The 21,095-nt window shown below is 43.2% G+C and overlaps 1 protein-coding gene across 5 annotated transcripts in view; it reads right to left on the minus strand.

Moving 5' to 3' along the window:
* Positions 1-7,726, minus strand: part of NRG2 (neuregulin 2) — a 179,122-nt gene extending 171,396 nt beyond the window's left edge. For all 5 annotated transcript variants that reach the window (XM_068534506.1, XM_068534505.1, XM_068534503.1 and 2 more), the window contains exon 1: positions 7,033-7,726. In XM_068534506.1, coding sequence (XP_068390607.1) covers positions 7,033-7,726 — 694 coding nt within the window. The remainder of the gene's footprint in view (positions 1-7,032) is intronic.
* Between the last annotated feature and the right edge of the window lie 13,369 nt (positions 7,727-21,095).

A 21,095-nucleotide genomic window follows, 5' to 3' on the forward strand; every position in this document is an offset into this window, starting at 1 on the left:
TTTCATCCTGGTTATTTTGTATACTATAAACATGTTCCTCGGCTACTGAGAATGCTGCTCTGTCTGCATGGAATTGATTTAATCAATCAGTTCATCTCTATCCCTAAACCACCTCTACCTCATCTATCTCTGACTATTAGAATCCCATCTCAAACTGCTTCTCCAAGAAACTTTCTTTAATCCTCTAACTAGATCTTTCTTTCTTTTATGACTCTTCCCCTCCTCCCAAAAGCACTATGTTGGTATATCTTATGGCATTTGTCATACTCTAGATTGAATTCCTGTTATATCTTTGTACTTCTAGATTGTAAGCTCCTTGGTGACAGGGACTGTCTGATGCAATTCCCCTGAAGTACCTAGTTCTTTACACAGAGCACATTTGTTGAAGCAAACATTTGAAAGATGGAAATGAAAGAAAGCTCTTTTAGTAATACAACCTCTGGGATACCAAATTGCATCACTGTCCCAGTCAAATTAATGATGTCCTGACTTTCCCATGGTTGGACCAGGTATTTAGCCATGTGGTAACCTTCCTTTTATTTAATTCTGAGGAATGTTAGTTCAGCTTGGCTTCTGTTAGTTGGACCAATATCAAGATCAAGACCAAGTAAAACATCCCAGCCTAAAGGACAAAGACAGATCCTCAGTCTGTATAAACAGACGAGGGAGGGAAGGAGGAGGGGGAAGCCAATGTCCTAAGCACAAAGCAGGAAATCATTGAAGGAAAAAAGAACCATTAAAGATTCTGCTTCCTAAGAGAGAATAAAAAGTAACCTGAACATCACATCTTGGGGGTCTGTGTTGCTAGTAGAATAAGGAAACTCTCTAGGATACCTGTGCCTCTGCTACTCTGTAAACATCTGCAAGGGCAAATGGAATGTTAACTACCTCCAGCCCCACCCCAGGAGGCAAGCAGCACAATCAGGTTCTGAGCTGAGGCACAGAGAAGAGCTACAGGCTCTGTCCCAGAGAAGGTCCCTGGAGAGGCTATTTGGATCTCACTGCATGTACAAAGCAGGAAGGGAATGTTACTGTAGAATGGAGCTTGCATGCCACACTCTGCCAGCAGCAACTAGCCAGAGCAAGAAGGCTCCTTAACTCAACCTCATTTCATAATTATCAAAAACATCACAGCTGATTAGCAGCAAATGATCTCAGTCAAGGGTGGAATCTCTGTCTTTTGACCCCAGATTGGCAAAAGCTTCCCAGCTCTTTGCCTGGGTACAGCATGTCCTCTTTCATGTCATCCTAAAGCCTTTTAATCATCCTCCAGGTTTGCTTCAGTTCCTACAGGCTTGCTTGAAACATCACTCACCAAGATTCATTTGTGTGTACTGTTGTTTTAAAGGAATCTACTTGAATTTCACATAAGACAGTCATTTTTTCAAACGTCATAATTTAGCACATCCACTGCTCAATTCATCTACTTTTCTCAGTTTTCTAAAGAGCTCCCTATATCATCTCTTGAAATTCACAAACTGGGTTTATCTCTATGTACAAATTCCAATAAGTAAGTGGGGAGGGTTAACTCACGGGAAACAAGTAAGACAAAAATCCCCATTTCACACATATCCATCCAAACTCAAAATTTGGAGGGAATTTTCTTTTACCTTTGATGTAAATTATACTAACAACACTTCAGACCCTGAAAAGAAAGACCCAAGAACAAGTGTCAAAGACTGCACAGGGGAAACTTCATTGATAGTGAGATCATTCCTTTTCCAAATCAATGTTCAAAATTGCCATATGCCACTAAACCAACAGGCTTTAGAGGGTTAAGACGTCCCACTGTTTAGATTTGCGTATTTGCTTTCCCCTACTTATCCAAATGGCAATTCCTTGACCCTCTGAAATTTTAACACTATGTTCAAATCAGTTACCTTAAACGTACTTCAAAATAGTATTCAGGTGGCTAATTCCCCCTGGAGTCATACCAGCTATACGTGAATATGATCAAAATTAACCTCTTCATCAGCAACTGGGGTCTTTGGTTTCTAAATGAGAATCAAAGCAATCGTGCACTGTGGAGTTTTCTCTTCCCATATATGGGATCATGTGATTTCCCACATGGATGCTATTGTGAGATTACCTACCAAGAGTGTAAGCAGTGGGAACTGCTGTATGGGCAGAACTGCAGCCCTAAAGCTCAGTGACAAACCTTCAGATCTCTCCTTTGAGCATCCCAATTAAGACTCACAAAATTCACTGTCAGAAAACTTCTTAATGGCAAAGTATCTGAAAAATAAGTTGGTATTTTTATTCCTCACTCTAGGGTTATATTTGTAAGGTAGGATACTGGTTAAGATCTTGGATTAGGTTTAAATATATATATACACATACACACACACACTACTCAGGAAGAATTTACCATAATATTGGCTTAATGGCAAAATTAACGTTCTCCATCTGTTAAGAAAAAAAAAATAAGACTACTTTGAAAAACATTTTGCTTTTAGAGAAATACACATTTCAAGAATATGTTATAATTGCCTAAGAGCTGGGTAGCTGAGGACAGGGGTAAGAAGAAGACTTTCTACCGTTTATTCTCATGTACTTTCTAAGTTTTGAACCATATGAAAGTGTTACGTATTCAAAAATATAAATACAACTTTATAAAGGAAAAAATTAATGACATATTTGCTATTAGGAAATGAAATTAAAATGTCCTAGATAGGGACTTCCCTGGTGGCGCAGTGGTTAAGAATCCGCCTACCAATGCAGGGCACACGGGTTCCAGCCCTGGTCCGGGGAAGATCCCACATGCCGCGGAGGAACTAAGCCCATGCGCCGCAACTACTGAGCCTGAGCTCTAGAGCCCACGAGCCACAACTACCGAAGCCCGCGCGCGTGGAGCCCATGCTCCACAACAAGAGAAGCCACCGCAACGAGAAGCCCGAGCACCACAACGTAGAGTAGCCCTCGCTCGCCGCAACTAGAGAAAGCCCGCGCAGCAACAAAGACCCAACGTAGCCAAACAAACAAACAAACAAAAAGTCCTAGATAATAGAAGATGGCTAAGAGCCTTGGGACCAAGAAGAAGTTAGTCACCTAGCTAGTTAATATAACACCCACTCTAGCTCCCAAACCTTTTGTTAATTCAAGTTGATAGTTATCTTATTTTGTTTAAACATGGGGGGGTGGTGTGTGATAACCTGCCTTCCAAAAAAAAAAAAAAGAGGGTCTTCTCCAACAAGACCTAGATTCACCACTGCTCAAATCCCATTAACACTAATCAGCACAATGATTAAGCACATTGTGGTTAAGTACTCTAGTTGATTACGACTCCTTCAGAAAAAAAGGTTCCCATAGCGACAGGTAAGGGCTATCATCGAACTCAGCTTTTCAGCACAGGACTTGGTGTCACAGATAGGAGAGTTAAGATTGTTTTAGTATTAATCTGGAGGCTTGCTTTTTGAACTTCACTTGACTTCATCCATTCAAAAGACACTTATGAGAATCCCTCTGTAAGCCACGGGCAGTACCAAACATTGAAGGGCAGGAGAGCTAGGAGAAAGACCTCAAAGATAAGATATGGTTCCTGCCCCCAAGAATCCCAGTCTGCTGAGGAAAGCAGCCACTGAAAGAAATAATGACATTGTGATGGTAATTCTACCCCTAAATCTATAATCAAGCCTGTCCTCACCACTAGGACTGGTCAGTTTCTAATCTAGTTTCACTTTCCCATCTTCAAGCTGCAGCACAGCTGGGTTTCCAGCTGGCTGGGGAAGAAAAGATTCTTTAAATAAACAGCACTTTAAAAATATGCAGTCGCTTTTGCTATACTGAATTTTGTGAACCACCTTGCTCTAATATGTGAATCTGGGTGCCACATTAATTTAAAACTATCCTAAGGAACATAAAGTCCCCCAGGAATACACCTTTTCTAGCTTTAACAACAAAGTACACTATACGCTGGAAGAAAAAGGCAAATCATAAAGTCCCAAAGGAAGAATGATCTTTCTTTAAAAAAAAAAAAAAAGATATATATTGTGTCTATTCAATAAGGAAACAATTTAAAAACCATACACATATAGGAAAGCAAATGATAGAGTGTGATTAAACCAAAATATATGCAACCATCATTAAAAATGTAGAACTATTTGCAGAACAGGATGCTTTTATAGCATTGTACAGAGTTGCTAGTCCCTGAGAGTCCTTTTCAAATCTTTTTCCTGTTCTTTCCTCAGAAGGCACAGAAAACACCTCCAAGTATGTAATCTTCTGAGAAATGCAAAGATTTTACTCCACTCTTTACCACCAGAGGTAGTAATTTGGCATGAATGATACACATTAGATCTATAAAAATGCCCCTCTGGCAGATATTGCTATTCCAGAAGGACTTAACAGGCTACAAGTCAACATTTCATAGTTGTGGTAAAATTAGCCATTTATGAAGACCTTTATCTCTCTGTATGGTACCTTATCCCAAAGTCCTGGCCCACCAAAACACAGCTTTCTGGACAATCTCCCTAGGAACCATACCTCTCAGAACCCAGACAGGCTCAGAGCTGAAAATGGCTAAATAAAGTAACAATTTAACCACAGTTGCTCAATATAAAGGCCATGATGACAGTTTCCAGGTGCCAGTTTCCCTATTTTGCAATGGGCAGATCTGCTCCAAGGAGAAAATGTTCCCAATGACCCTGTGGCCCAGAGGGCTTTTTTTAGAGATAGAAAACAGAAAATAAATTTGTTAGTTATTTCCTGCTGAGCACAAGGAAGGTGTCGTGGTTAGTTAGGAAGATTTGTTTCCTTATTTAATATACCATTACTAGTGCATGTTTTCTTCAACCACATTGTAGAAAATAAGAAAATGCAGTTTATGCTCTTCTGTCATATTATCACCAGTTCCACAAGTTTCCTCTCACAAAAATGTCCTTTAATTTCTAATCCCCTTAGATAAAGCCCCCAAACTGACCTGTATCTATATACTATCAATTCAAAGCAAAAATTTTTGCACTCTAAAATGTTTACTCCCATATACTTTCCTGCCCCCTGATAATTTGTGATGTATGAGGGCCTTCTCGTTAGCAGTGATTGCAGTCCTAAATTTATCTTTTTGAGAACTATATTGCACATGCTATGTTCATAATATGAGATGACCACAGCCTAAAAGCAGACTATATTTCTGAACCCCAGATCTTTCATGATCTCCACATTCAACTATTAAGCTATTAAACACTCACTAAAACAAACAAGGTAGAATTGATGGAGGAAGGAGGAAAGGAGGAGGAAGACAGGGGACGACGACCATTGGGGCTCAGTGGACCAGACTAGGGATTATGTGGCAATGTGCACGATGCACATTCAGGAGCAACTCACTGAAAACCAAAACAGAAGCTGTCCTTGGATAAGGTTCAATAAATGTTTTTACTATCTATTTCCCAGTGCACAATACAGTTTCACAGCTCCCCAAGGGATCTCAGACAAAATGCTTAACACAATAAAAAATTAGAAATTCTTAACTGGTCTCAATTTGTCATCATCAAACATTTCAGAGCATAAAACCAACATTAAAGAGCAGTCAACAATATTCCTCAGAACACTGTCAGAGAGATAAACTGCTGTTATCACCAAAGTTTCTTTCTTCTTATTAAGACACTGCAAGAGTCTTCTGATTAAAGTGATCACAGTTTAACATAATACCTAGATATACTCCCACCACTAAACTAAAATTCATCTCCTGAAGGACAGGGGCGGGGAGGGGGCGGGGGACGTGGGGTAGAAGGGAAGCTTCCAAAAGTCAAAGGCATTGATCTAGAAAGATGAGGGCAGCAAAACTTCCTACAGGCTGTACACATTCTTTGCTACTCAAAGCCTATTTATATTACCCAGAATCTGTTGGTAAACTAGTAAACACACCAACTTCTATGACAGACCAGGACATCTGTCACAATTCAGTGATTACACAGCTCAGAGTCACACTGCAAACACCAAATCCAGCCTTTGGGGATAAAATGAAACCCCAATATGAATAAGCACAAGACAAGCTAACACCAAACACTCCAGTCTGGGGACAATTTGGTTCGAAATATCTTACTGAGAAGTAAGTACTGGATTCAGGGACAAGAAAAAAAGGATCTTAAACTGACATTTCTTTGACTTTTGACATTGGAGACCTCCATTCCCAGCTGCACAGATCTACAGATTTCAGTGTTTTGTTTCTAATCACCTGCATTCCTGTTCAGCACCCAACATCATGAAGATGAGATGTGCAGTCAACACATCCTGCTGGTGAGATGTCAGAGCTGAACTTACAGCATTCAGCAGAAGTTACTCTATTTCGCCGTCATTAACAATAAACAGACCTAGGAAGATCTCCCAGAAACAGCCAAAAGAGGTGTCTGCTCACTAGTCGTGGAGGTTAAGAGAGGGCTGTGCTACCAGCTTAGCAAAGACAGGCAATCACGATGCAGAAAAAAACCCTGAGCCACATGGGGGACAGAAAACAGTAGCAGAAAAAGTCCCAACTCTGCCTGCGCCAGCGGTGTGGATGAGCTGAGCCGGGAGCCCAGGAGAGGAAGGAGGGGGCGGGGGCCATGATTCCCTAGGAGAACTTGTAAGCGGAGGCCTTCACTGCCTGGGAATCTGCCCAGCTGCTCCTGCAGACCCTGCCAGCCTGGGCAAGGCAGGCCCGTGGGAGCAGAGCGGGCAAGGCCTCCGAGGGTCACTCCTGACTCACTGAGCCTCGGGCCAGCAACACCAGGACCTCTCCGTTTTTCCTGCCGCTACTGGGCTATGATGGCAGCTTTCCAGCCCCACATGCCATACATCAGCCGCAGATCCCTGCTGGCACAGGCCAGCGCGTCCCCCCGCCCCCACCCTTGGCACACTTTGAGCCTGATCCTCCTTCTCCCCAGCCCAACACCCTCACCCACCATGCCAAACGCCCTGCACAGGGGCGGCCCCACCCCCCAGCGGCCGGCCGGGGCGCTGCCAGGCCTGGGCACCTGCAGCACCTCCCGCCCCACCCCCATTCTCCACCGCTTCGCCCCTCCCCCCTTTCTGTAGCAGAGGGAGGGGGCGACTCACCGCAGTCAGTGCACAGGATCTTGCCCACCTCTTTCTTGAGGTTTTTGCCGTTGGTGTCAAGAGGGGCAAAGGCTGTCTTAAAGACTAAGGGCTGCTCCGTGGGCTCCAGGAAAAAGATGTAGCGCTGGTTTCTTTCGAGCGGCGCACAGGAGCCCACGCTGATCACCTGCTCGCGCTGCAGTCCCCCGCTCCGGAGCGGCCACTTGTCCAGCACCTTCACCAGTGCCACCCGACCCGAGGCGGGCGGCTCACGGGTGCTGTTGGAGCTGGAGCCGCCGGCCGGGGCCAGCCCCTGTACCTTGCCCTCCACCACCACGGGTGCGTTGTACGCCTGGTCCTGCACCGACTTGAGGCTAGGCGAGTAGCAGGCGAGCGACACACCGAAGAGCAGCATAGAGAAGCCGGGGGCCGGGTCGCGCCTCATGCCGCCGGCGGCTGCGGCTCGCGAGCGGGCGGCGGCTCTCCGGGCTGCGGGGCTGCGGGGCTGCGGCTGTTGCGACGGCCGCGGCTCTGGGGGCGCAGAGGGACGAGAGATGCCGCTGTTGCTGTCGCTGCTGCTGCTCCTGCTGCTGCTGCTCTCGCCGCCGCTGCTGCCGCTGCTGCTCCTCTCGCTGCTGCTGCTGTCGCTGTAGCTGCTGCACCGAGCCTTCTCCAGTGGCGGCGGCGGCAGCGCTGAGCAGCAAACCTGCCGCATCTGGCCAGGCCATTTGGGGGGCTCCGCCGCTCCGCCGCCGCCGCCGCCTTGGGAGGGGAAACCAGAGCCCGCTGGAAAACCGGAAACAGCGTAACGTTAGCGCCTTGTAGCCCTCCACCGGCAGCCCGGGGAGGCGGCCCAGCTAGGGCAGGGGGCAGGCGGCAAGCGGGCCGCGATGCGCAGCGCGGAGGCGCGCAGCGCTCCCACCCTGCGCGCCAGGACCTGGAGGTGGATGCGGAGGATGGGACGTCCGCCCACTTGCTCTCTCGCGCCCCCTCTACCCCCGAAACGAGTGGGGAGCGCGGCTTCTGCAGGGGAAGCTTGGGACTGCACTGCTTTAGTGCCCGGCTTCAGGGCCCGCAGGGAGGCGGGAGGAATCGTGCTACCCTTTGCTCTTGGGATTTATGGGCACGACAGTGGGGTAGTGCGTGAGCAGAGGGCGGAGTAGAGATAACAGATTCTGGCACCGTCCTATGAAGGGGGGAGTGGGACACAGGCTGTGCCCTGCCTTTGGACATCGGCTGTAGGAGCCAAGGAGATTGTCACGGCCCGGGTGACTGGCCAGCCTCCTGCCTCCTGGGGTTGTATATCCCCTTCCCTGGGAGGACCCTGGAGGCCAGCCCCTAATCGGGCCCACGTGCTTGGCCCTGCCACCGCCAGGTGAGCGCTGGAGATTCGAGTTAAGGTGGGGGAGGATCCCAGCCCCGTCTTTTGGGGGAGAGTTGGGGCTACATGGAGTCTTGCCTCGGCGTTAAGGACACCTAACCCCGGGTGGTGGTTGAGAGAGGGTCCAGTCCCCAGGTCTCTGGGCTTTCTCCAGCAGCCAGGCGGGACCAGGTTACACGGTATACAACCTCATCTTCTTTTAAAAAAGCCTCTTCCTAAAGGAGATGGGGGCTTCTTAGGAGCCAACCTGAGAGCCAGAGCCGGTCAGGGCCAGAGCTGCCCCACAGGAAATGGTTTCTTTTTAAAAGTGTGCTGCTTGCAAAGAGGCAGGAGAATTTGCTCCACTGCGGCCAGCATCTGATTTTTAAAAAGCGAGTTAGGGATCCATTCTCCTTCTATCAATAAGGATACAGGGAGTTTTTAAGACCCAGCTTATATCCCTGAAAGATATGGAGCTCAGGAATTCCAGTAAGGTCTTGGAGAATCTTATCCCTGACTGGGGACTGCAGGAAACTGGCCCGAGGATGTCTGACTTTGGCTAGGAATGCTATTCTGGAAAGGAAGGAGGGAGCTAGAGCTTTCCTCCTGGCTAAGAGACCCCCCAAACGTAACATATTCAAAGCCAACAGCATTATTTCTCCCACCCAACTCCAAATTCCATATAATCATTAATGGAACCGTTTCATACTTGGCCACCCAATCCGTTCGAGCAAGTCCCTCAGTCTCATTTTATTCTCCCTCATCCAACCAACCACCAAGTCCTTTGCCACTTCTTTTTTTAAAAAAATCCCCGATTTATCTAGCTCCTCTCCAACTCTGAGTGAATACCTGAGGTCCAAGTGCTCCTCACCTCTCACCTGGACCACCACAAAGCCTTCTCACTAGTCTCCACACCTTTCGCCTCATCACCCTCCTCCAGTCCTACCACTGCCAGAGTGATCTTTCTAAAAATAAAATATAAATATGATTTGGCCATGCCACTGCTCTCAGGAGTGAAGTCCAAACTCTTCAGCATGGCTCTTCACGGGCCCCCTCTACTTAGCCAACTCCATCCTCTGGGAGCCAAGCCCCTACCCTAGCAGTCCTCAGCACATCATACTGTTTCTTGGTGTGCTTCTGCACGTGATGTCTCTTGTGTCCAGGAAGCCTCACCTCCGCCTTGTCCACCTGGAAAACTATTCTATCCCCAAGGCCTAGCTCAGCAGTAAACTCCATCTCTCCCTCCCTACATATGCACCACCATCCTCACCACCATACGCATACAAGATGGAATTAATTCCTTCCTCTTCTGTGTTACCTTGTGCCTCATACATATCACTGTTATGGCAAAGACTGCCATACTGTACTTCTGTACAGCTGTAAGCAGCTATTAGCTGTTAATAGCTGTAAGCAGCTATTAATGGGTCTGCATTAGACCCATCAGACTAAGCACCTTAATGGCAGGGACTATGTCCTATTAGTCTTTAGATACCTATCCAAAGGAACAACCAACACAGTGCCTGGCATAAAATAAGGATCAGCAAATCCTTAGTGAAGGAAAGAGGGTAGGAATTAAAGAATGGAAATCAGCTCTCTTAAAGGCATCCAGCCAATCTTGTTGGCCCCTTCAGTGTCTCCTTTTCCATTTTCATCGATCATAGCTATAAGGAAGATTACTAACTCCACTCTCGCATTTTTCAATGGAAGAAACAATCCCAGGGAGGAAAAGCGAATTACTCAAGATCATACACAGCCAAGATTGTACTCAGTCTTCTGTTTCTGAGACCAGGGTAGTGGCGAAGAGCTTGTGCTCTAGGGTCAAGCAGTACTGGGTTTCAAACCAATTTTGTAAGTTACTAATTTTGACTTGACTCTATTTCCCTCTCTAGGGCTTAGCTTTCTCATTCGTATAATGGAGATTATACTAGGGTCTACCTCATAAAATTGTTTTTTGCTCATTGTGTACTTAATTCAATAAACATCTGATGGAATGGCTCCTCTGTGCCCAGCACCGAGGCATGGGACTGGTCACTGGATATACTGCAGTGAACCAAACTGACACTGTCCCCGCTCCCAAAGCTCTTACTCCATTCGGGAGACAACAGTAAACAAATAGGTAAAGTAGGACGAATAGGTAACTGTCCTGAAGGAAATAAACAGGATGAAATGATAGGAAATAATGGAAAGGGGAGAAGGTAGGTCTACTTGGATAAGGGAGGGTTTCTCTGAGGAGATAACATTTAAAGTGGGATTAGAAGGATTTGAAGGATGTGGATTATGTGAGATAACAAGTGTAAAGTGCTTAGAACAATGCCTGGTGTAGAGTAAGGGCCAAAATTAATGTTGAATGTTATTGATATTTTACTTATACCAGTGGTTCCTAATCTAAGAGCTGAGACTCTCTATGTGGTATGTAGTTATTGCACACTAGGATTTTCTGTATATTAAAAATGCAATGCATTCAGGGAGTTGGGGATCGACATGTACACACTGCCATATTTAAAATGGATAACCAACAAAGACCTACTGTATAGCACAGGGAACTCTGCTCAATGTTATATGGCAGACTGGATGGGAGGTGAGTTTGGGGGAGAATGGATACGTGTATATGCATGGCTGAGTTGCTTTGCTGTGCACCTGAAACTCGCAACATGGTTAATCGGCTATACTCCAATATAAAATAAAAAGTTTTAAAAAATGTAAAAAAAAAAAATGCAATGCAATCTTTCAATACTAGATGCCAGTGTGGTGAATAAAAATACATATTCCATCTCTTTTTTTTCACATATCCATTTTAAAGTATAACAAGACATTGTTAAGTATGCAGAAGAGTGCAACAAGGTGAAGAAGAGTGGCAAGGTATGCTACCATTTTGTCTTTTTTTAAAGGATAAATACATAAATATTCATAGATCGTAGATTACCTTTGAAAGGACACAGCAGAAATGGAAACAATGGAAGGGCACTGGTTGGCGGAGGAATGTGCAAGAAGAATGCTTTTCATGCTGTTCCCTTTTGTACCTTGTGAATTTTTTTATCAAGTTCATATACTACCTATTCCCAACAATGTTTGAGAGAGGATCCTTTAAGTTTTTTACTGATGCTGATTTTTTTTCACCATGTATTTTCTCAATCAGAAGCGACCTAAAGTAGAACTATTATTATATGGGATTCCTTGAAATTTTTTTTAACTTTAAAATGAGATTCTGGTGCTAAAAAAAGGGTTGGGAATTATTGCAGTATAACGTTATCTTCTTTAGAGTGCAAAGATAAGTTTTGAGATCCCAATTGTCCACTAGAATTCGTGCGGCCACAGAGGGTGGAGACTTAGGCAGAGATGTCTAAAAGGAAGAGAGGTCCTTGTCCAGATTTCCCCAAGGTGTGGTGTGTATGAAGATAAGCTTTACAGAATTAACATCAGCCATTTAGTAGAGAAGACAGCCCAGTTCTCTTCTGGCTTTTCCTTAGGGATCAAAGTGAATTGGTACACAGTCTCAGAAAATAAAGCTTGATATTCTGAACCTGCTAACTCTTCAGTGTAGTTCAATAATTGATAGTCAAAATAATAATAGCTACCGTATTTAAATGGCCTCTTGTGTATCAGGAGCTTCATGTTTATATTTCCATGCCTCAACAACTTTGCATTTTACAAACTGAAGAGACTTACAGAGGTTTAGTAACTTGCCCAAGTGGCAGGCAGTGTTGGGATTCCCATTCAGGCTTGCTTTATGCACAGCACCGTGTCTCTCTGAGGGAAGGCGTCTTGCAGCCTCACTTTCATTGTCGTCTGAGAGGTCTCCAATCTCTCCAAAATACTTCCTCCAATGTCCGACTATTTGAAATGTACAACACTGGCAAGCAAATGGTATAAGCATCATTTTACAAGAAGATGAGGAAAACTGAGACTCTGAGAGAATTTGACTTTCGCAAGATCACAGAGCTACTGATAGGACCAAGGTTTCTCACAAACTCAAGCTCACATTTTGGGGGGTTTTTTGGTTTTCTTTTTTTTTTTCTGTCTTTTATTTATTTTCATTTTATTGATGTATAAGTGATGAAATTGTCATATATTTAAAGTGTACAAGATGATAATTGGATATATGTATACATTGTGAAAGGATTCCTACAATTAACTCATTATCTACCACCTTCTATATTCTGCCCCCCCTTTTTTTATGAGAACACTTAAGTTCTACTCTCTTAGCAAATTTCAACTATACAATAGTTATCAACTACAGTCACCATGCTATATATTATATCCTAAGAGCATATTCATTTTATAACTGAAAACTTATACCCTTTCACCAAACTCTCCCCCTTCCCCAACTCCCCAGTCCCCAGCACCCACCATTTTATTCTCTGTTTCTATGACTTTGGTTTTTTTTTTTTGATTTCACACATAAATGATATTATGCAGTATCTGTCTTTCTCTGGCTGGCTTATTTCACTTAGCATAATACCCTCCGTGTTCATCCATGTTGTCCAAATGGCAGGATTTCCTTCTTTTTTCAGGCTGACTAATATTCCATTATATATATACCACATTTATCCATTCATCCATTGATCTTGTTGTTTCTGTAACTTGGCTACTATGAATAATGCTGCAATGAACATGGGAGTACAGATATCTCTTCAAGATAATGATTTTGTTTCCTGTGGATCAAGCTAATACTTTTAAACAGAACCAGACAGAGAAATGGAAGGCAGACCTGTTCACTATACAGTCTCCCCACATGCTTGTGATAAAACTTGTTCATGGTAGCAGTGGGCTGTGTCACTACATAATAATCACTGAGAACAAAAACAGAAGTAGACAGAATGGTATAGACATACTGAATTCAAGATAGCACACCCACATGAAAAGCTTGGCTTCTTCTCCCAGATCCCTCCCACACGAGGATGGACTTCTTCCAGCTTTAGCTGATTCAGTGGCCAGAAATGGCCACAGAACCAGGTTACATGGCTTATTACATCCAGGAGAACTGGTCCATCAAGGTGATGTGTATGGCCTTTATGTGGTCACTGGGTCTCACAAATCAAGCCAAACACTTTGCAGGACAGTCTCATTTCCTAAATAAAGATATTTTGTAAACTTCTTTTTTTTCTCCTTTTGAGATCTGTTTTCTAAATTTGGCTTCCAGAGTCACTCTCAGGTTCTGTGTGGTTAATTTCTTTTCCTCCAAGGATTTTTAAACAAGGGACCAGATAGAAAACAGATATTGAGACTCTGAGGATATTAGCATTGGGAAGGAATCAGTGTCAATGTAGCCCGATGGCCTCCTGTCACAGAGGAAGATGTAGAGACCATGGAGACTATTGGATTTGCTCAAGGTCACACAGCCTAGTTAGTGGCAGAAACAGCACTAAAACCCTGACTTCCTGCCTAGTGTTCTTTTGTTTATGTTGCAAAATCCTGGCTCCCCACATACTGGAATGGGAGCTTGGGCAAGTCACTTCACCTTTCTAATCCTTACTGTCCTTCCCAAATAAAATCGGGATAATAATATACCTACCTCTAGAAGTTTTGTGAGGATTCAGTGACATAACGCATGCAAAATGCTTCACAGTACCTGGCACGGAGTAACTGGCTAAGAGCATGGGTAATGGACTCAGGCTGCCTACATCCAAGTCCCAGCTCTGCCAATTACTTAGCTGACATTTGGCCTAGTTACTTAACTTCTCTGGGTCTCAGTTTCCTCAATGGTAAATGTGTAAAGTGATAATAGTTCTTAACCTCATTAAAATTGCCGTGAGTCTTATAGTCAAAAATATTATATTGCAAATTTGAACGTTGCTAAGAAAGTAAATCTGAACAGTCCTCATCACAAGAAAAAAAATTTTGTAGCTTTGTATGGTGACAGATGGTAACTAGACTTATTGTGGTGATCATTTCCCAATGTATACAAATACCGAATTATAATATTATACACCTGAAACTAATATAACGTCACGTGTCGATTATACGTCAATTAAAAAATTGTTGTGAGTATTAAATAAAAGAATATATATAGCACACTTAGAATAATGCTTAGCACATGTTAACTAGTATTAGTCTGACTAGAATAACCATTTTCTTACTTTAAGTAGACATACTTTACCCCAAATTCAGCAGTTTTAAAACCACCCATTTTCATATTTTTTGAACACATGCTAAAATTCTTAAGCATAGAGCCTGATGTTCTACTTTATATGTATATTTTTAAAAGTCACATCATTGGTAGTCCCAGCTCCCAATCAATAGAGGACATGATTCAATAATTTATAGCCTAGGGCTGCATCAAGAGTCCAAGGGCTTACACTCACCAATTTGCTGAAGAGGGCAGCAGCCCCTCTGTCTGAATTGTTCCATCAGGGATAATAATACTTATTTCTTTGTAAAGTGCTTTGAGACCTTTGAATGAAAAGTGCTATGTGAGCACAAATTATTATCTCTTTTCCAGATATCAGTTTTAGATTCAAATCCAGAAGCTCCCTAAAATAGACCACAACAGAAGTACAATCTGGACACAGATGTATCTGTCCTGTGTTATTTCGATCAGATAATACATTCGTGCTTCGCACCAGCATTCGTTTTCTTTTAAGCATCATAGCCTGTCTAATTTGGACTGAGAAAAAATTAGATGTCTTTCAAGCTGAATGTTTTTGCTGTTTAACATTCAAAGATTTTCCTCTCTCTGTTTTCCTGATTTGTGTATTTGGAATCCTCTCCTGAGGTCAACAGGAACTCTGAGGTTGATTCAACTCTGGGGGCGTGAAGCAGGATGAGGAGAAGAAATTAGTCCCTTACTCCCAAATCCTCAGGCTAGTGTACCTTTGAGTGTCCAATTCAACCTTGTTTCTACCTCATAATTTCCAGTTCATGTGCATTTTTTTTCATTTACTTCCTAGACACTTCCAATATCATCCAAGGTCAGAAATTTGAAGACTTCACTTTTCCTGAGTTTTCTTTAAAATTCATAAATTTATTTATTCTACCAAAAAGCATTTATGGAACACCTACTATGCATACTGACCTAGATGCAAAGAAATAATAGCCATGGTTGCTGCTAGAGCTAAAATCTAGGCAATATTAGAGTCAGGATCTATTATCTGTTGAGCTAGCACCTGCCCTGGGCCTCTCGCCTACCCCACCTCCCCACTTTTCTTCTTTAATGTCATCCCTCCCCTGTGCCTCTCAGGCTCAGTGTCCCACTGTTCTCTCAGCTCTCCCAATTCTGAGGGCAGAGAGAGTATGCTCTGCAAATGCTAGGTCCTAAATATTTGCTGAACATGACAAACTCAATCACACTAAGGGATTAATTATCTACTAAGGCCCAATGCATAGCTCCTTAAGTTACGCCTTAGTTTCTAAGACATTTTATATTATTCATCCCAAAGTGAATTTATTTATTTCCCAAATAGCTTTATTCATTCTTTTCAAAAATCCATTTGATTAATATTAATTTTGCAATGTATCACTCAAAACTATTTTTAGTATCTACTCTGGACCAAGCTTCATACCAGATGCTGAGAATGCAGGCGCAAATAAGACACACGAGGTCCCTGCTCTTGAAGAACTTATACTCTTCAAGGGAGACAGACACTAAAAAGGAAACAAATACATAAAACATTTCTGTAAGAGAAAGAAAAGGAGAAGGAAGAAAGAGAGAGTGTGTGATATGATTAGATTGAAAGCGACTAGGACAGAATACCACTTGCAAGGATGGCCTTTCTAAGTAGGCTACATTTGAGCTGAGATCTGAAGGATGGAGAGGTATCAGCCCTGCAAAACTCTGGGAGCAGAGCATTTGAGGCAGAGAGAAGAATACCATAGGAAGGGCCTGAGGCAATAGCAAACTTGACATGATTCAAAGTATGGAAGGAAGGCCAATGAAGTTGGAGATCATTATAAGAAGGGGAAAGGGTGGCATCGAATGAGGTTAGGAAGATAAGTAGGGATCAGACTTATGCTGGGCCTTGCAAGCTATGGTAGGAATGGATTTTATTCTAAGTACAATGAGAAGTCATGAACAGCTTAAGTAGAGGTCTGTCATGATCTGGTTTATATTTAAAAGAGATCATTCTGAGATATAGAGCAGAGACTGTATTGGGAAAAGAGTGGAAGCAAAGAGAGCAGTTAGGAAGCTGATACAGTGGTCTGGGAGGTGACAGTGGCTTACACTGGGGTAGTAGCAGTGGAGATGAAGAAAAATGGATGGAATTCAAAATATATTTGAAGGTGGAACCAACAAGACTTGTTGGAAGATTGGATGAAATGGGTAAGGAAAATAGAGTGATCAAAGATGACTCAATTTTTGGTTTGAACAACTGGACAGATAATGGCACCATAGATTGAGATGGGAAACTAGGAGGGGACATAATAGGGCTGGAGAAAAGAGAAAATTCCATTTTTGACATATTGATACCGAGATACCTTTAGACATTCAAATGGAAATTCAATTACCAGCTGATATGTAAGTCTGGACTTCAAATGAGAGGTCAGAGTTAGAGGTTTAAATCTGGGAGTCAACATATAGATGGCATTTAAAGCTATGGCACTAGATAAGATGATGAAAAGAGAAAGTTGATAGGGAAGAGGATATAGAAGAGCACAGCCCAATAAGATATATGTGAGCCACATATGTAATTTTGAGTTTTCTAGTAGCCACAGTAAAAAAGTAAAAAGAAACAGATGAAATTAATTTTTTTTAATACATTTTATTTATTTATTTATTTATTTATTTATTTATTTATGGCTGTGTTGGGTCTTCGTTTCTGTGCGAGGGCTTTCTCCAGTTGCGGCAAGTGGGGGCCACTCTTCATCGCGGTGCGCAGGCCTCTCACTATCGCGGCCTCTCTTGTTGCGGAGCACAGGCTCCAGAAGCGCAGGCTCAGTAGTTGTGGCTCACGGGCCTAGTTGCTCCGTGGCATGTGGGATCTTCCCAGACCAGGGCTCGAACCCGTGTCCCCTGCATTAGCAGGCAGATTCTCAACCACTGCGGCACAAGGGAAGCCCCACCGAAATTAATTTTAATAGTCCAGTATATCTAAAATATTATTTCAATATGTATTCATATAAAAACTATTAATGAGATACTTTACATATATTTTCATGCCAAGTCCTTTTTAAATTAATTAATTAATTAATTAATTAACTTATTTTTGGCTGTGCTGGGTCTTCATTGCTGCACGCGGGCTTTCTCTAGCTGCGGCGAGCGGGGGCTACTCTTCGTTGCGGTGCGTGGGCTTCTCATTGCGGTGGCTTCTCTTGTTGCAGAGCATGGGCTCTAGGCATGCCGGCTTCAGTAGTTGTGGCACGTGGGCTCAGTAGTTGTGCCTCGCGGGCTCTAGTGCACAGGCTCAGTAGTTGTGGCGCACAGGCTTAGTTGCTTCATGGCATGTGCGATCTTCCCGGACCAGGGCTCAAACCCGTGTCCCCTGCATTGGCAGGCAGATTCTTAACCACTGTGCCACCACGGAAGTCCCCATGCCAAGTCTTTTAAACTTAGAGAGTATTTTATGCCTACAGCATGTCTCATTTCACACTAGCCACATTTCAAGTACTCAATAGCCACGTGTGCATAGTGCAAGTTTAGAACTTAGCCCTGGGACACCTCAACATTTAGAGGTTGAACAGAGGAGGAGGAGTAGTCAGGAAAGGAGACTGAGAGAATGGTGGCGTGGAAGTCAAGAGAAGAAAGTATTTTTTAAAAGAGACTGATTAACTGTGTCCAATGTTTATAAGAGGCTGAGTAAGATGAGAAAGAGCAATAGAATTCAGCAACATGGAGGTCACTGATGACCTTGACTGAAGCTGTTTCAATGGAGTGATGGGTTTCCTGGAAGGAAGCCAGAATGGAGTCAATGAAAGGTAAGGAAGTGGTGACAGCCAGTATAAACAACTTTTTCAAAAAGTTCTGCTGTTCAGACAAGCAGAGAAATGAAGCACTAGTTGGAAGAGGATGTAGAGTTGAGGGAGGGTTTTTACCAAACCAGGAGATGCTAGAGCATGCTTGTAAGCTAATGAGAATGTTCCAATAAGAAGGAAGAAATAGTTGTGGGGAAAAAAGGGGATAATTGAAGAGGGAAGCCCTTCAGAAGACAAAAGAGGATGAGCACAATAGCACAAGGAGAGGGGCTGCTCTTGGACAGAAAAAATGATTCTTCTATTATAATAGGAAGGATGATAGAATATGGATACCATATCCAAGTAGAGATACAGACTTGTTTATAGATCTGGGTAACAGTAATCTTCATTTTACTACAGGGCTGAAGCCATAGCAAAAAAAAAAAAAAAAAAAAAAACCACGCAAAACATAGTGTGCTTGTGGAAGGGGAAAGATGGAGAATTGCATTCTTTTTCTTTTCATGGTTAATGTTAAGTGAAGACTATACTTTTTTCAGGGTCTGGATTATTGGTGTCTACTACCCTCCAGGGTACCCCTTTCTCTGGATCAAGTTACCTGGGAACCAGTTTAGTAATCACAAGGTTGTTTTTTTTTTTAGTTAATTAATTAATTCATTTATTTTGGCTGCATTAGGTCTTTGTTGCTGCATGAGGGCTTTCTCTAGTTGCAGCGAGCAGGGGCTACTCTTCGATGCGGTGCACGGGCTTCTCACTGCAGTGGCTTATCTTGTTGTGGAGCACGGGCTCTAGGCGCATGGGCTTCAGTAGTTGTGGCACGTGGGCTCACTAGTTGTGGCGCATGGGCTTAGTTGCTCCGTGGCATGTGGGATCTTCCCGGACCAGGGCTTGAACCCGTGTCCCCTACATTGGCAGGAGGATTCTTTTTTTTTTTTTTTTTTTTTTAGTGTTTTTTTTTTGAATTTTTGAATTTTATTTTATTTATTCTTTTATACAGCAGGTTTTTATTAGTTATCCATTTTATACATATTAGTGTATATATGTCAATCCCAATCTCCCAATTCATCACACCACAACCCCTACCCCGCCGCTTTCTCCCCTTGGTGTCCATATGTTTATTCTCTAGGCAGGCGGATTCTTAACCACTGCACCACCAGGGAAGCCCTCACAAGGTTTCTTGATGATCAGAGTCCCAGGACAAAGGGAATGAATAATCTTGAGGTCATTTCATTCAAGCTGTAAAAAGAGCCTGAGGAACTATCTCTGATGCATATAACAGGGTACACACGTTTGTCACATTCAGAGTCTCTCTCCCCAGAATAATCTTTGAAATAGAGTGATAAAATCTCCTGATCCAATTAGTGGGACAATCTACCTGAGGCCTATTTAATCTTATCCCTAGTTGAAAGTCTAGGCCTCCTCCATGCCTTTAAGAATTTTGAAAGACTTCTAAAGGGGAAATGTACTGGGCAGGGTCCCAAGCAGGAAATAATATTCTACTCAAAAAATTTCACAGAGAATAATTTATTAAAGGGCCTGTTTACAAAGATGTGTGCAGTTCAGGAAATAGCAGGTATGTAGAGTCACCCAGCGATGAGCAAGAGTTTGCTAAAACCTTCCCTTCCCCAGACATGCAGGGGCAAGGTGAAGAAAGTGTTATGGGAGCCCAGTGAATGCTGGAGCCCTGCAGGAGGGGCTGTCAGGCAGCTACTTTGAGAACATGGTAGCAAAGTAGGGAGAAAGAGGGGAAAAGAAATACCCTGATCTCTCTTTCTTCCTGCTCTTCTTCCCACCCCTGTGCCAAGCTTCTGCTCAACCCATTGGAAGCCAGAGGGCAGGGGAACCCAGGTGATGTAACCCATAGAGGTCAGTGCTCCATGGTTCAAAGCAGGATAGGGAAGGATGGAGAGTGAATCTAGGAATGGGGATGGGTCGGGGGCAAGCAGAGTATAATTAGCACAGGAAGATAAGATATCCTTACATGAAACAATTAAAGAAACAACTAAATGAAAGAACTATCAATATTAGGAATATCAACTAAATAGGACTATGTATGGAGCACTAAATATGTGACAGAGATGAAGGGAGGAGAGAGGGAAAGCTGAATAGAACTAGCTAATTCATAAGACTGTAGTAACTCGTAGCTTTCTTTAAGTTTTCTTACTAGACCAGGGGTTTGGAGAAGGGGGGATTGATTATTTTGTGTCTTGTTTTATCAAAGAAAAGACTTTATTTTCCCTTTATTATGTACAAGGCAGAAAATCCTAGAGGCAAAAATATTTGTTTGACTTTTGGAGAAAAGGGATCCTCTGTAGATTTTCATATCCTCTTATTCCAGTCTCCCTCCACCTGCACCACTGGAAAGAGGTCTAAACCTCCAGGAGACAGTGGCTTACTGAAGCTTAAATTTAGACAAAAGCTTGATGCAGACATTTGAGGTTACTAAGCTTCTGTCACCATATGGACACAATCAAATAGAAAGTAATGCTGCATTGTGGTTAAGAAGGTAGGCTCTGAAGTCAGATTGCTTAGATTTAAACGCTTGCTCTACTACTTACTAGCTGTATGACCTTGGGCAAGTTACTCCTCTTTTCCTCCATGCCATCTGTAAAGTGGGGATAATAATAATACTTATTCCACAGGGTCATTTTATGAGGATAATGTAAGACACTTCACATAAAGTACTTAGGATACTGTCTGGCATATAGTGAGTGCTTAAGAATCTTATTATTAATAAAGCCGATTTCCTGATTCCAAAGTATTCTGCAACCAACTCCATTTCTCTTGGGTCTCTTGGTCTTGGTATCATCTCCACATCTTTAGATTTGTCTCTGGAAACCGCTCCCCCCCCCCAAGCGTGCGCTCGCGTGCGCGCGCACAC

This window comes from Eschrichtius robustus, chromosome 2 (assembly GCF_028021215.1).
Source record: "Eschrichtius robustus isolate mEscRob2 chromosome 2, mEscRob2.pri, whole genome shotgun sequence".
In the NCBI taxonomy this organism is placed as follows: Eukaryota; Metazoa; Chordata; class Mammalia; order Artiodactyla; family Eschrichtiidae; genus Eschrichtius; species Eschrichtius robustus.